The sequence below is a fragment of the Panthera tigris genome, chromosome B1 (assembly GCF_018350195.1).
Source record: "Panthera tigris isolate Pti1 chromosome B1, P.tigris_Pti1_mat1.1, whole genome shotgun sequence".
Taxonomy (NCBI): domain Eukaryota; kingdom Metazoa; phylum Chordata; class Mammalia; order Carnivora; family Felidae; genus Panthera; species Panthera tigris.
The window spans coordinates 165,638,644-165,654,850 of NC_056663.1; the positions used below are offsets into that span (position 1 = coordinate 165,638,644).

General features: G+C 34.7%; 1 protein-coding gene across 1 annotated transcript in view; it reads left to right on the forward strand.

Annotated features, from left to right (window-relative positions):
* The window catches only part of GABRG1 (gamma-aminobutyric acid type A receptor subunit gamma1), a 65,612-nt gene that overhangs the window by 3,928 nt on the left and 45,477 nt on the right, over positions 1 to 16,207 (forward strand). Inside the window, exon 2 of the mRNA XM_007075917.3 lies at positions 9,355 to 9,503. Coding sequence (XP_007075979.1) covers positions 9,355 to 9,503 — 149 coding nt within the window. The remainder of the gene's footprint in view (positions 1 to 9,354; positions 9,504 to 16,207) is intronic.

Genomic DNA, 16,207 nt, shown 5'->3' on the forward strand with positions numbered 1-16,207 from the left:
ACAGTGATTCTAGTATAATTTATACTGGTTAAAGTTGTCTCAAGTACGGTAAAGTCCTTCAACCCTTATGCATTATTAGGTATCTTTGGGATTCCAGTGAGATCATTCATAATTTCATTCAACAAATACTTCTTGAATGCCTGTTACATGCCAAACAAAGTGCAACGTGCTGCGTTTGCAGTGGCAAATAGACTAGATATGCGTAAAACCTATATGCAGCTTTTACTCATGGTAACGCCTGGATTTATGGTATTAATCAAAGCAAAACATTTTATAGTCACAATAAGGAAATATATATTCAGAAGGCCAATGATAAACAGAAGAGTCTGCTGTTGGAACAGATCTCAATCAAGGAAAGAGAATTAAAGAGCCAACAGATTTCTCACCAGCCATACCCGAAGGGGGAAATGTCTCCAGAATTCTAAAGCCACATGTTCAGCATAGAACATTGTACTTAGCCAAATTACCAATCAAGTATGAAGGGAGAATAATATTTGCTTCTATTATTCTCCCCGTTTTACAGATGGGAAAACTGGGGCACAGCAATTTTTAAACTCGCTAAACATCTTGCTGATAAGTGCTGAATCCAACACTTAAATCCATGTATTCTATGCCCAGAGCCTGCATTCTTAACCACCACACTTCTCAGATTACAAATGCAATTTAAATCAAAGCAATTAGCATGACTGTAGATGGAGGGGGGAAGAAAGGAAGAGAGGGATGAAAAGAATGATGAAAAGAAAGGACAGACCATGCAGTTGATGGAAGCATAGTAAGTATAAAAATTTGTGTCGCTATCACATAATCTGGAATATTATGTATAGTGCCAGATTAATTATTTTAAGAAAACCTTTAACAAAGTGGAACACTTGATCTAGAAAAAAACACCATAGGATAAAGAGTTAATAGCAAGAATTTGGAATCCAGAAAAGGTTTCTTGAGGACTCAGAATGGCAACTTATTTTTAAGGATGCTAAATAAAATCATGGTTGAATTTATTACACATAGGTATAATAGACATACCATCACTGACTAGTGGAAGCTACGTGAAGTCACATTTTCTTTCAACACAAAAGGCCTCTAACAAAATTATGGATGCCTTATCACCAGACTTCTTCAAGCAGAAGCTTGTTAGAGTTCTTGTGCTCTGTGGGAGGCAGATGAAATTTATGTCTCTTTCTATTTTTAAATATCTCAGAATCTAATTCTATCTACACTAAAATAGTGTAACCAATTGAAGCCTCATGTTTCAGGAAATAGTCTTAGCTATTAATTCACTCAGTAAACATCTATGGAGCATTAGCACTCATTCAACAAATATTTACTCAGGGCCCACGGTGTGTTAAGCAGAGTTCTGACAGCTGGAGATGCACTGGTAAGTAAGACAGAATCCTTGCCCTAATAACATTTGTGTCCTGTGTATGGGGCATATATGGAACAGAATATATGCTCAATGTACAGAACAAAGAAGGCAGAGTCCCTGTCCTCAGTGAACCTGCATTCTGGTAGTTTATGTTGATGATAAAATGCTATATAATTGGTATTCCGAATTCTAGATGAACTAACTATAGCGCGGACATCATAGAGGCTGGCATCAACTGCAACTCTGGGAAAGGACTCAATGTCATGGGCATAAGTTTGGGTCAGTATTAGTGAAGAAGAAAGAGTGGGAGAGACAGAGAGAGAGAGAACATTTCCTTAGTAACAGTTCTTTTTGAAAAACCTTCAAATTGTCAGAACCGGAATGACTAGAAAGATATTTTTCTTGTTTCAGTTCTACCCATTTGTATTCTCTTCTTTTTTAAGTGAATGGTCTGAGAGGATCCTTATGTCAATGAATATATTTTAATTTCTCATTTTGTGATTCTAAGAGTTAGGGAAAAAAGGTATATTTTTCTGCATTCAGAGGAACTCATTGCCATATCTTTATTCCACTCGATTTTAAGATCTTTTAATATGTTTTATAATTTAATAAGCTTCAATATTATGCCTCCACTTTGTAAAATTTTTAGCAGAATTATAGATTTTATCTGATGCATAAGAACATCAAAGGCATAGAGAATGTGAGTGTCATGAAGAATTGTACTGTTTCTATTGTATGTTCTCTCAGGGTCTATGTATATAAATTCAAACAATAGAGAATTTGGTGTTAATTTTAATATACTTTTAACCCAATGGTCACTTTTTTAATAGATTATAATGAAAATTATGGTTTATTTTCCTTCTTGTAAGAATATGTTTTCTTTTTATTCTGGCAGGGCAAACTTCATCTAATAATTCTTTTTTCGATAATTACCTATAAACTCCCATACTGATTCTTCTATTTAGTTATGAGGATTTTAACCTCATACATGTGAACTATGGGATTCTGATTAAAACTTCATTAAATTTACAAGCTAATTTGGGGATTGTATATTAACGGTAGTGTCTTGTAGCCAAAATATATACGTTGCCTTTATGTTTTGTTTCTGTTCCGATAGTCTTCTGTTTTTTTTCACATAAGACTTGTACCTTCCCTGTTACGTTTCCTCTTACTAATTTTATGTCAATTTTATAAGTCTGACAGTAGTACTAGTATCAGAAAGTTACTTTGTTCTTTGAAATTAATTTTATATTAGGTTAGCTACATTAGTAAGTTCTATTAAGGCCAATGATTTTTGTTTTCATTTGTTTGTTTTCTTGATTCACTTTAATTTTACTTGCAAACAGCAAGATGGGCTTGAATATTCTTTCCATTCATTCAGTGAATTTTTTTTGTGGGACACCTACTGCGTGTCAGGCACTGGTCTGGGTGTCAATGATATAACACTGAAAACCTTAACCGCTGCCTTCAAGGAGTTTAGAGATGTCCATAAAAAAATAAGGTAGTTAAGAGGCCCCTGGGTGGCCCAGTCGATTGAGCGTCTGATTTGGGCTCATGTCACGGTGTTGGGGTTCATGAGTTTGAGCCCCGTGTCAGGCTCTGTGCTGACAGCTCAGAGCCTGGAGCCTGCTTCGGATTCTGTGTTTCCCTGTCTCTCTGCCCCTTCCCTGCTTGCACTCTGTCTCTCTCTCTCTCCAAAATAAACATAAATAAATAAATAAAGTAGTTAATTAAGATGCAGTGTGGTCAATTTTATGGGAGAATTAGATACTGGACACTTTGGAAACAGAGTGGAACACACTTAATGTTCCAGGTTAGGGTCCCTTCTCCTTCCTCAAATTTCCTAAGTATTCCTCTTTGTGTGTGTTAAGTGATGAGTCTTACATTCTCTCGTGCTAAAAGGAAAATCATAGAATTGAGTGGGCTATCATTTCACCTCTCTAAACCTCCGAAAGTTCAGATCTGTAACCCTGTTACCTACCAGGCTTTTACTTCTTCTGCTTCCCTACTAACTTGTACAAACAATAAAAATGATTCAGAGCTGCAATTGTAGAAGGGAGCTTTGTCTAAAAAAAAAATTAGCGGCTGGAATATAGAGGAAAAAAGAAAGCAAGAAAATTCGCTTTTTTAGTTTACTTTCATTTTCTTTGAATTTCAGATCTAAAATCAATATCTAGTCTCTAAAAACTAGCTCCTGTAGGCTTTGGCATTAGGATATCTCCTACTCAGAAACATGAGAACAGGTATGTTTCTTTCCTGGAACTTATCACTTGTCTTATGCTTATAAAAACATATTTGAAATTTATAAACGAAGGCTAATCTGTCATGCACAACAGATCACAGATGAGGCCTGGCTTTGAAGTATCATCTTGACCCTCTAAACAGATTAATGGAAGAGTTTTCCCCAGGTGTCAGAACCAGGGCATTTGAAGTCACCTTTATATGCACTATATACAGGGTGACTATATAATTTATCATCCAAATTAGGTCATTTTGTGAGTAAAAGAGGGTGCAATTATTATTCTAGGACAACAGATAGAAACCACGGCCATCCTGGGCAAACTCTGATGAATGTTTAGCCTATGTATGAAAGACAGGTTATATTACTTGATTGACTTGCTATAGACCTATATTATTTTTCTCTGTCTCCTTGAAATTATCAAGGAATCTCTGATTCCTTGAAATTATTATTCTATAAATATCATATAGCATATATAGCATTACAATTCTGTTTGTAATTCTCCTTATAATTATAGGATATAGCATACTTTGGTTTACTTAGTCTGTTTGAATTATTATTAGTTCAAAGCTTTTGCTTGTTTTATTAAGAATAGTAATAACTCATTAGAGTAGTTTTTCACAAACGGTAAGTATATAAACTGATCGATTTGTATAATGTATTAAATAGCCTAGTAAAACAAAAACAAAAACAAGAAAACCCAACATTGATGTATGTGACTCAAAATTTTTCTTTAGTAAATAGTTAGCAGTGTCAGTTAAAAAATATGTGGGAGGCAGAAGCTTTGGAGAAGCAGATACCAAGCTGAGATTAGACACGTAAGAGAGTTTTTAATTTTTTTTTCTTACATTTATTTATTTTTGCGAGACAGAGAGAGACAGAGCATGAGCAAGGGAGGGGCAGAGAGAGAGAGGGAGATACAGAATCAGAAGCAGGGCTCCAGGCTCTGAGCTGTCATCACAGAGCGGACGCCAGGCTCAAACTCATGAACCACGAGACCATGACCTGCGCTGAAATCAGATGCTCATCTGACTGAGCCCAGGGGCCCCAAGAGATTTTTGAGAGAAATGCCTATGTAAGGTAAGCAGGAGGAAGTGGACATAAGGAAAGAGAGGCTTCAGATAATAATGGAAGTCTGACACCTGTGAACACGGGGGAGAAAGAAAGTTTGTGTCAAAAGAGTCTCAGACTTCTAATCAAGTTTTGCGCAGGCTAGTGAGAGTTGTCTAACATAAGCTGCCCTTTAGAGGAGTCCCTGGTCCTGTAGGAATGGAGCTGTACGACTAGGATTTCTACTACGTTCAGTTATTGCTACGAGCAGCCCAAGGGAACCTTGGGTCTCCTGTAGATGCAGGTCTGGTCCAGAGGGCCGGCAGCTGGGCCATCAGTCAACCACGTTCCCATGGAGGGAAAACTGAGGAGCGAATTTTCAGGGCTGCCCCTGCTGTTTTCTTGGCAGAGTATAAAGCCCCGCTTCTCTCTATAAAAGGCTCTGTTGAATTACTTAAGTTTATGATTAGAAATTTATTTCTGAACACTATCTGATGTATAGGAAAAGGCAGTTCATTTTTTAGGTAGGCATTAATGACACATTAACTCCTTTTCATGTCTTTGTATTATAAAATTCCTCAGAAAGGTCATAGCATACTATTAATATACAAACAAAATTTAATTTTCTATAGCTCCACTAGTGTAGAATACTTAGAATACTCATTATGCAGCTTTCCCACCAAATCTTCAGCCATTTTATACATAGGCTTTGATAAAAGCAAATTGTTATATGTTATATATAACATTAAATCATGAAAATAATGTTCTATTTTTTACAGACTGTTCAATCTGTATGGTACATCAGTCAAATGGGTACAATCAATCAAATCAATCAAGTGGGTACATTCATTACATCATAGGGCTCTATAATTATTTACTTAAATGTCCTCTTAGTATTTAAAATTTGTGCTATTTAAATTTTTTTTTAACGTTTTTATTTATTTTTGAGACAGAGAGAGACAGAGCATGAATGGGGAGGGGCAGGGAGAGAGGGAGACACAGAATCAGAAGCAGGCTCCAGGCTCTGAGCCATCAGCCCAGAGCCCGACGCGGGGCTCGAACTCACGGACCATGAGATCGTGACCTGAGCCGAAGTCGGACGCTTAACCGACTGAGCCACCCAGGTGCCCCTAAAATTTGTGCTATTATAAATAATACTGTAATAAATATCTTTATATGTTATGGCTTTCTGTGTCATTTGTTTAAATAGGTTTCTCCTTTATTAAAAAATAAGATAATCTAGATCAGTAAAGCAACTTTATCTTATTTTCAGGACTTACACATTTGTAGTACATGATATTTACTCTATAAATGAGTTAAAGCATTGGATTGGAAGTTGAGCACACATGTTAGAAAGTCTTTTTCATCAGAGCATGTGTTTGTGATTCCTTGAAATTATTATTCTAACCCTTTGGAATTCAAGGATGGAGATTAAGCATCCTATTCATGCACAATCCGAATATACTAATTACTTACCGTAAGAGTTGCTGTGTTCTTATGAATTAGAAAACTCACAGTCCAACCACCCTGAAATTTTTAGTGAAGATAAAATGTGATGATATTATGGAAACTTCCAAAAAAACCCAAAAAACAAAAAAGAAAAAAAGTGAGAGAGACAAAACAAGTCTTCAAATTAATCAATATTCCTGGTTCTATTTTTTAAAAGGGTGTATCCTGGAAATTCTAGGAATTTATTTTTTCTTATCTGTAAAATAGAAACATTAATATTTATTTCATGGGATTACTCTGGATTAAATGACATAAAGTGTGGAAAGAACCTAGCACACAATTACTAAAACATGGTAAGAACTTAATGATGCACTATAGGTATTCAGTAGTTGATAGTAACAATAAAAATGTCAATCATTAAGATAACAATTATTAAAATTTTATACTCAGTGGTCTAAATGTATTTCCACTAACTATAAAATTATACTTAGTTAAATTATTTAAAAGAAGTGCTTGAGCATGAGTCAAGAAATTCTCAGTGTTACCTAAGAAAATCATACTTCTTTCCCCTATGTGAATAGTCACTCAACATATGTAAACATTACAAATATCCCCCAGCTGTGAAAGATATCGAGACATCGATCAACTATGTGAATTATTTTTAAAATTATGACAAGTACTTTTTAATCACCAAAATAATACCAATAAGGTCTTCACATACTTAATGAATATTCCGAAGGTAATTTAGAAAGCTTGGAGGGAAGATACAGAAAAATTAACCATAATGAAATTTCCTTTCTATTAGTGCCAAAAATGAGGACAGTTAGCTTTGTGATAGCACTGAGAGTCTCATATTACCTTCAAGCCAGCTGGGAAAAGAGGACTATAAATCACTATGAACTTGTACTTTGGGATTATCAGGACATTGCTATGTTAAAAAATAGAAAAGGCTTTTATTTTTTTTTTCATGGAAACTTCCATTTGACTACAATCATATTTCAAAGAAAGATCGACTGCTTCTATGTTCAGTGGCCTGCTTCAAACCACCAGATGTTTCACTCCATAAACTGGGAGTTTAAGCGAAATGGATGCTCTAGAATTTGGGTTGTTGCCAATATCTTAGCAATTCTAATTGGATAAGATAATGTTCCTGGAGGACACACCAGCAGGGACTCTTAATACTTCACTATTTTTAGTGATTTCGTTTATGAATGAATGTAGGTGTGTGTATATTTCATTGAGAGAAAATAAATTATTTTAAAGATGATCATATAGCTAGATTTCAGTAGTGTATACTTTTTGAAGTTAAATACAGCAATACAAATAATATAAATGGGTGCTTCATTGAAAACCTGTTAACTAAATGTACCATTGGAGTTTACGTAGGAATTTAAGTTGTATACAGTGGTAATAAAGTACCCCCAAATCTCAGTGGCTTACAACACTCAGTGTTTCTCACTGAGGATGCATGTCCCTTGTAGATCAGCTGTGGCTCTGTCCGTGTTGCCTTCGCTCTGGGAGTGAAGTAATGGAGTAGCTTCTACATGTTTCTGGTCTTTTGGCAGAAAGACAAGAGAGGTATGATGAACTGTGCTCTGACATCAAATCTGCTCGGTAGTGATGCAGGCCACATATATTCCATTAGCTAAAGCAGACCACAGGGCCACCCCTGAATTCAGTAGAACAGGGAAGTACAATCCTCCAGCAAGGAAGGAGCATTTCAAGTCACATGACCAAATTAGAAGTCAGTGGAGCGAGAAGTATAATTTTCTGACAGGAAGGAGAGAAGAAATACTGAGAATAATAGTCTTCTCCATTATCTGTTGATAATAACCATCAATAGAATTACAATGGAGAAGAAATGACTAGTCGATACTTTAAAGATGAAGTTTTCATTTATAATGTTAACTTGTACTCATTAAGAATAAAAAGGGTGGATGTTAATTAAGCTTATTGTGGTAATTATCTTTAAATATACATATAATTATGTTGTACACCTTAAATTTGTACTATAATATACATTGGTTATATCTCAATAAAACTGGAAAAAGGTTTTAAAAGATAAAGAGGGGGAAGGCTGCATTAGCGAAGATGTTTTAGGTCCAAAGCAAAAGAAATCAAAATGGATAGTGTGGAAAATTAAACTAAAGATACTGAGATAAATTTGCATGTTTACTGCTAGAGGGAAGCCTATCTCTGAAATATTTGGAAATAACTGATGTATTTTGGATTTACCTAATTTCACCAATGTAAGTGTTTATCCTTTTGACCCTTTTTCACTGGAGGGCTGAGATTTGCTGGAGTAGGTGTTAAGTCTAGGATGATCATACTCATTTGAGGATGGCATTCTTTATGAATAATGAAGAGTAGTTTGTTACTTCTGATGAATTGTAGATGAATATCTATATTGCTGCATTTTCTACCACAACGCAGGATTAAGCTGCATCCTGATGCTTGTTAAACACAGGGGTGTAGTAGGAAGCATTAACTGAAGAGTTAGTTAGGACTTGTTTTTCAGTTTTCCTAATAAAAGTGAGTTTGTGCATTGGCTAGTTCCCTAATGTCTTCAGTTTTCTCATTTACAAAATGAAAGCAATGGTGTTATTTGGTTTCTAAAGTTTCACTTCTGTTCATAAAACTTGATAGTCGTGTCCCCCTTCATATATGTCAGGTGAGTCACCCATTCAAGATTTGATGACAAGACAATCTTTGAAAAAGTTCTTAGAATATGATATCTAGGTTCTTCTGAATTGAAAGAAGAGGCATAGATGTATTGAATACTTTTTCCTTTATTCTTCTTTTCTACACATGAATTTTTAAATATCTCACTACAGCAATTATTACAACTTTTCCTGTATTTATTTACCTTTTAATTTTTGGGGGGGATGTGTTGTGGTTGAGTCACCATAAACAGTTGTGCAGATTCTATACTGCACAAATCTAAGACCATCATTCACATTTCCAGTGCATAATCTCTATGACCTTAAATGACAACTGTGGATGTGGTCAAGATTTAACTTATTATTTAAAAATCATGTGCTACACTTCTTGTACTGAATTCTTAATTTTTGAGTATTATTGTATCAGCATGATTCATATGAAGAAAGTATCAGTCTTACAGAATGTAAAATATTTTTAATGCTTTTTTCTCCTCTTACTACTTCCTAACAAAGAAATAAGAATTATGATTATCTTAAACTGTGTTTTTAAGTACACAATTTGTTGAAATTTCTATCATTTTTGAATTATTTAGTGTTGATAAAGTGGATGACGAAGATGATGAGGATTTGACAGTGAACAAAACTTGGGTCTTGGCACCAAAGATTCATGAAGGAGATATAACACAAATTCTCAACTCATTGCTTCAAGGCTATGACAATAAACTTCGCCCAGATATAGGAGGTAAGTTTGAATTATCTGTTTGGGATTTTGGTGACTGTGAAAATCTTATTTACTGATGTCATTTTAATCATATAACTCATATTCCTTGAGTGTCTGATGTATGTCAGAGACTGTTAAGTCTGATAATTTATTAGTTAAATTGGCAGTGTTAAGAATTCACACTCTGATGTGGGAAGAAAGACATAAACATTTTTGACATAATTATTTTACAACTGCTACAATAAAGAGTACAACAGCAAAGTTTTGATAAAACTGCCTGAAAAGCTGAGAGATATTTCCTAAAAGAGATTATTTGAAAGGTAGGTAGGGATCTAGTTTTGTGCCCGTGCAGCACTGTTTTAATTAATGAATTCTAAGCCAGTAATAGTGCAGGTAATCTTACTTTGTTCTTCTCAGTCATTTGTATTTAAGTGTAAGTTTTATAATAATTAACTTCTAAGTGCCCCCCTTGACTTTTTTAAAACAAACAAAAAATATAGATCAGCCAACATTTTCATTGGGATTGCATTAAATCTATGGTCAATATAGAGAAATTGAAATCTTTACCGTATTGAATTTTTACCATACCAAGTTCATAAGCATCATCCCTCTCTCTCTCTCTCTATATATATACATATATATACATATATATATGTATATATACATATGCATATGTGTATATATGTATATATGTATATATATGTATATATAGTTTCCTGTGAAGAAATGTTGAATATATTTTACTAGATTTAATTCTATATATTTGGATTTTGTGTTGTAAGTGTAAATACATTTTTAAAAATTTATTTTCTAATTTTACATTAGCAATATATATATAAATGGCTAAATTGCATATTTTTTGTCTTCAGAAGCCTTGTGAAATTTCTGTATCAATTTTAATCATTTATTGTTATATTCTTCTAGATTTTCTATAAAGATAGTTGACCATTACAAATAATTACTGCATTGCAAATAGTGTCTACTTTGCAAATAAAGAATATTTTACTTTATTTCCAAAATTATGCTTTTTTTCATGCCATGTTGAATTGGGTAGGACTAGAGCACATTTTGAATAGTCTTGGATTGTTCCTGGTATCAGGGAGAGCAATTCATACTTCACTATTAGGTATGATTGCTGTAGGATTCTTTTTTAAGATGCTTGTTAGTTTCTCTTATTTGCTAGAATTCTTTTTTTCCTCTATGTTTTGAATAATTTCTGTGCAACCACTGAAACAATCATATTGATTGTGTTTTACTGTTTGTTCTATAAGTAGCTTTGTCTGATTTTTAAAACTTTGCAGTTCTGTAACAAATACCAGTTGGTTGTGATATGGTAACTACAAAATATCACTAGATTCAATTTGATAATATTTTGTGTTGGAATTTTGTATCTATGTTCATGAAAGACATTAGCCATTTTATTTTACTTTCTTTAATGTCTCTTTTAGTTGCAGAACTGAGATCATGATAGCATCTACAAATGAGTTATGGTTTACCTCCCTTTTCATCTCTGAGTTTATCTAAAATGGATGATATTTTTTCCTTAAATATTCAGGAAAATTATTTGGGGAAGTCATGCTGGTCTAGAGTTTGATTTGGGAAAAAAATTTTAACAGTTCAATTACTGTATTTTATTTTTTTAATGTTTATTTATCATTTTATTTTGAGAGAGAGAGAGAGAGTGCAAGCACAAGCGGGGGAGGGGCAGAGAGAGAGGGAGAAAGAGAGAGAGAATCCAAAGCAATCTCCACGCTATCAGCACATAGCCCAACTCAGAGCTTGATCCCACAGATCATGAACTGAGCCCATATCAAGAGTCAGACGCTAAACCAGCTCAATGGAGTGTGAGCCATCCAGGTGTGCCGGTTCAATGATTTTAATAATCAGGTTTAGTAGGCTGAACCTCTTAAGGAATATAAATTTTCAAATTTACTAGTGTTAAGTTGTTTCATAATAACATTTGCGATATTTTTTGTATTTAAGATCTGAAGTTTTTTCCCCTTTTTTGTCATTTCTTTTTTTAAAACTTTTAAAAGTGTTTATTTATTTTGAGAGAGAGAGAGAGACAGAGACAGAGACAGAGAGAGAGAGAACGAGAACGCACAAGTGAGAGCCAGTGTGTGAACAGGGGAGGGGCAGAGAAAGAGGGAGAGATAGAATCTCAAGCAGGCTCCATGCTGTCAGTGCAAAACCAATGCAGGGCTGTATCTCGTGAACCACAAGATCATGACCTGAGCCGAAATAAAGAGTCAGACATTTAACTGACTGAGTCACCCAAGTGCCCCAAATATCCATGTATTTTTATTTTATATTTTGAAATACCAAAATTCACTCTTATTATCAAAGTGTTTAAAAGCAATTAGTTTTTACCATGAAATTATTCCATTTGTTATTCTTTACTTTCTTCAGTACTGTGTCCCCATTTAGAAAAAATATTCCTTACAGTGTTTCTTTTGGTGTAAATTTCAGGGCAAAAAATTATTTCTGTTTTTACATGAAAAATATTTTTATGTTGCCTTCATTTGAATGATATTTTCAGTTAACATTTAAACCCAGGATAGTTGCTGTTTCCTGTCTAAATTTTATAAACCTCACTCCATTTTATTCTATATTCTGTTATTTCTGTTGAAAATCACTTTTCAACAACAATGTTGCTGTTCTAGAAAATAAACTATCTTTTATCTCTGCAGGGTTTTTTTTTTTTTGTCTTTGGGTTTCTGCAGTTTTATGTAAGGCCCCCAGACTTTTTGTTTTGTTTTTGGTATTTGGGAGAGTTCATAGGGCTTCTTGAATCTATTTGTTGGAATCTTTGATTGCTTTTGGAAAATTCTTGGTGAATATTTCTTCAAATATTTTTTCTATGTCAATTTCTTTGTGACTCCATTGCACATATGTTTGACGTTTTCCCTAAGTCTTTTTTTTTAAATTAATGTTTATTTTATTTTTGAGAGAGAGTGGGGGAGAGAGTATGAATGGTGGAGGAGCAGAGAGAGAGGGAGAGAGAGAATCCCAAGAAGGCTCTGTGCTGTCAGTGCAGAGCTCACTGTGGTGCTCGACTCCATGAACCATGAGATCATGACCTGAACCAAAAATCAAGAGTCAGATGCTTAAGTGACTGAGCCACCTAGGTGCCCCTCATTCTCTTTTATTATTGGCCTCTTTTCTGGATCAATAATTCTTACTTGCAGTATTTGCAAATGATTTTTAAAGTATTTCAAGTATTTATCAAATTTGCCATCTTTTTATCTATTTTCTTATACATATTAGCTGTAATTATTTTAGTCTTTGATAATCACAGTATCTTGATCACTTGTGTAACTTTTTAAAAAATTTCTTTTTCATTTTATGTCTTGGTTTAAGTTGATTTGCTTGTTTCATTTATTGTATGTTAATTTTTTATTGAATGCCAGTAGAGTATATTAAAAATATGGAGACTTAGATGATGTTATTTCCTTCCAGAGAGGATTCTAATTTTGTTTTAGTAGTCAAGTTAAGGAAATTGCCTTTATTTGGCCCAAACTGGTGTATTTCTTTTTGTAAAACTTTGCTTTTCCTCAGGGCATAACCATTTGAAGTGTTTCCACTGATAGCCTGAGGTTTGTACTAGGAACCCCTCTCCTTGATGGCCCCACATATGCCAGAAATAGCTGAAATCTCTACATATTATTTTAGATTCTGATTTATATTTGGTTTCTTAGCATCACACTGTGCATATGCACAATTTAGGAATTAGTAAATACCTTGAGGAGAAATTGCAGGTAGAATGTTTGATTAAATTCTTCTCTGTTGGTTCCTTTCTTTCTTTTTTTAATATGAAATTTATTCTCAAATTGGTTTTCATACAATACCCAGTGCTCATCCCAACAGATGCCCTCCTCAATGCCCATCACCCACTTTCCCCTCCCTCCCACCCACATCAACCCTCAGTTTATTCTCAGTTTTTAGGAGTCTCTTATGGTTTGCCTCCCTCCCTCTCTAACTTTTTTTTCCCCTTCCCCTCCCCCATGGTCTTCTGTTAAGTTTCTCAGGATCCACATAAGAGTGAAAACATATGGTATCTGTCTTTCTCTGTATGACTTATTTCACTTAGCATAACACTCTCCAGTTCCATCCATGTTGCTACAAAAGGCCATATGTCATTCTTTCTCATTGCCAAGTAGTATTCCATTGTGTATATAAACCACAATTTCTTTATCCATTCATCAGCTGATGGACATTTAGGCTCTTTCCATAATTTGGCTATTGTTGAGAGTGCTGCTATAAACATTGGGGTACTAGTGCCCCTATGCATCAGCACTCCTGTATCCCTTGGGTAAATTCTTAGCAGTGGTATTGCTGGGTCATAGGGTAGATTTATTTTTAATTTTTTGAGGAACCTCCACACTATTTTCCAGAGCGGCTGCACCAGTTGGCATTCCCACCAACAGTGCAAGAGGGTTCCCATTTCTCCACATCCTCTCCAGCATCTATAGTCTCCTGATTTGTTCATTGTAGCCACTCTGACTGGCAGAGAAGTCATAGCTCTTTGGACAGACATTAACTTCAATTTTTGTTTCTCCAGCCCAATGCGGCAGATGCAAATTCTAAGCCATTTCTGTGCAGTAAAACAGCAAATGCACCAATGGGGAAAAGTGGCCAGCATAATGTAGAGTTTACATACTGCATTTCCATTCCTTCAAGGAAATTGTTGCATCAAATCCTGATTTTGTTAGCTGCTGTGTGATTCTTTCAATAATTTTAAAATTTTTAAATAAATTTTATAGTTATGTTCATTGGGAAGATTAATTTGATACCAAATATTTATCACAAGAAGCAGAAAACTGTAGTTCCATTTTACTTATCATACTTCACTATTATTAGTTGATAGTCTGTTTTCTTCCAATAAATAAATTCCCTGAAAGTAGAAATCACCATATCCCTAGTTGTTAAAGCAATGCCTGAAGCATAAGGTTCACTTAATATTTGCTGAATGTATATTTTCTGAATAGAAGCCAGTATATATAGTCTTTTTTTATTCCATATGTAGGTATTTTGATAGCCCTATTTCATCAATTTACATTTTAAGTATATTATTTCAGATCAAGATACGGGCTTTCAAATTCTATGTACATCTGTGACATCATCACTTTGCTTAATAGTGTAGATTAAACATGTCCCAAGAACCTTGATAATCGTACCATGCACAGTAGCACTTTATCTGTGTACCTCAGAGTATACATAATGAATAGCTGACTTGTTTAGGTGACCTTTGCAGGCATTCCTCTCTGTCCAGAATTTCATTGCTATCTTTACTCTTCATTGATGCTATGAAAATTTATACAGTCAACTTATTGAGGACTTCTAAGCTTAATGGCAAATTAACATTAAAAGGTTGTCTAATTCTAGTAAATTTTCAACTACTCTATGTTGAATCTTCTTTTTTTTTTATTTCTTAACAACTATTAGGGTAGAGTCTATGGCTTTCCAAGGAGTTTTAGTGATTCAAATAGTTTGAGCTAATCTAAAAATTAATATCTGAACAGAATCAATGCCATCACTCTCCGAGGTCATGGGGTAGGCAAGTGCTACTAGAGAGGGACTTGGTGGGGTGAGGTGGTGAGGAGGTGTGATCTGCTCTTTTATTCCATCTGCTTAAGTCTTTGAGGTTTCTAGTGATGGGAACGTGCAGGAACTACCAAGGGGGATGGTCTTCCTGTTCATTTCATTGGGTGCAGTTGAAACCTTTGTCTTGTTAGTTTCCACTTCATTTCAGGCAAATCTTAATTAGCCCTTGATATCCTTTGAGAGTCATTTGTATAAATAACAACGTTTATGAGTAGGAGGGTAGGATTGTTTTCTGTTGTTTGTTCATAGGCCTTTTATACTGTTTACTTCCTTGACCTGGGAAACCTAGATGGTTCTACCTTTCACCAGCATTAGCCCTTCCATCAGTAGATGTGAGATGTGTGCTGCTGGTGCACAACTTTCTTGGGTCAAAAACCTAGTGAGATCCTTCTAGCCCAGTCAACTTCTTTTGATGTGAATTATGCCCACAAGAAATTAAAATATCCTAGACACACAAAAGAGTGGGTGTGAAGATACTCCACTGCTTTTCTCTCTAGAACCCATGGCTCCTCTGTTTCTTTTACCCTGATCAGGTGTAGGAGCAGGAGCAGGTTGCTAAGTCTGCTGCCTACAGAGATGTTTAACTACAGAACAAGAGGCCCATCTTATATTTTCCCAAGAAGACAATTTCAGTAAATAAATAAATAAATAAATATGCTTAATTAAATATATATAAATTAGGTTATATTAAAAAATTTAATGTTTATTTATTTTTGAGAGAGAGACAGAGCATGGGGGGAGGGCAGAGAGAGACAGAGACACAGAATCTGAAGCAGGCCCAGGCTCTGAGCTGTTAGCACAGAACTCGTATGGGGCTCGAACCTGCCAATTGCGAGATCATGACCTGAGCTGAAGTCAGATGCTTAACCAACTGAGCCACCTTAATTTATAGGTGCCCCCATAAATTAAGTTATATTAAAATAGATAATTAAATATATATTAAAATTGTCATATATGTGCATTGGATACTTAAATTGGTTCTTGGCTATTGAGTATTGAAATGTTGTTTGTTTGGCTAAGAGAATACAGTTTTACTTTAATTTGATTAATTTCTATTTAAGTAAGCATATGTACCATGCATAGTTGCATTTTACCTGTATCCATAATAAATGACTTGACTG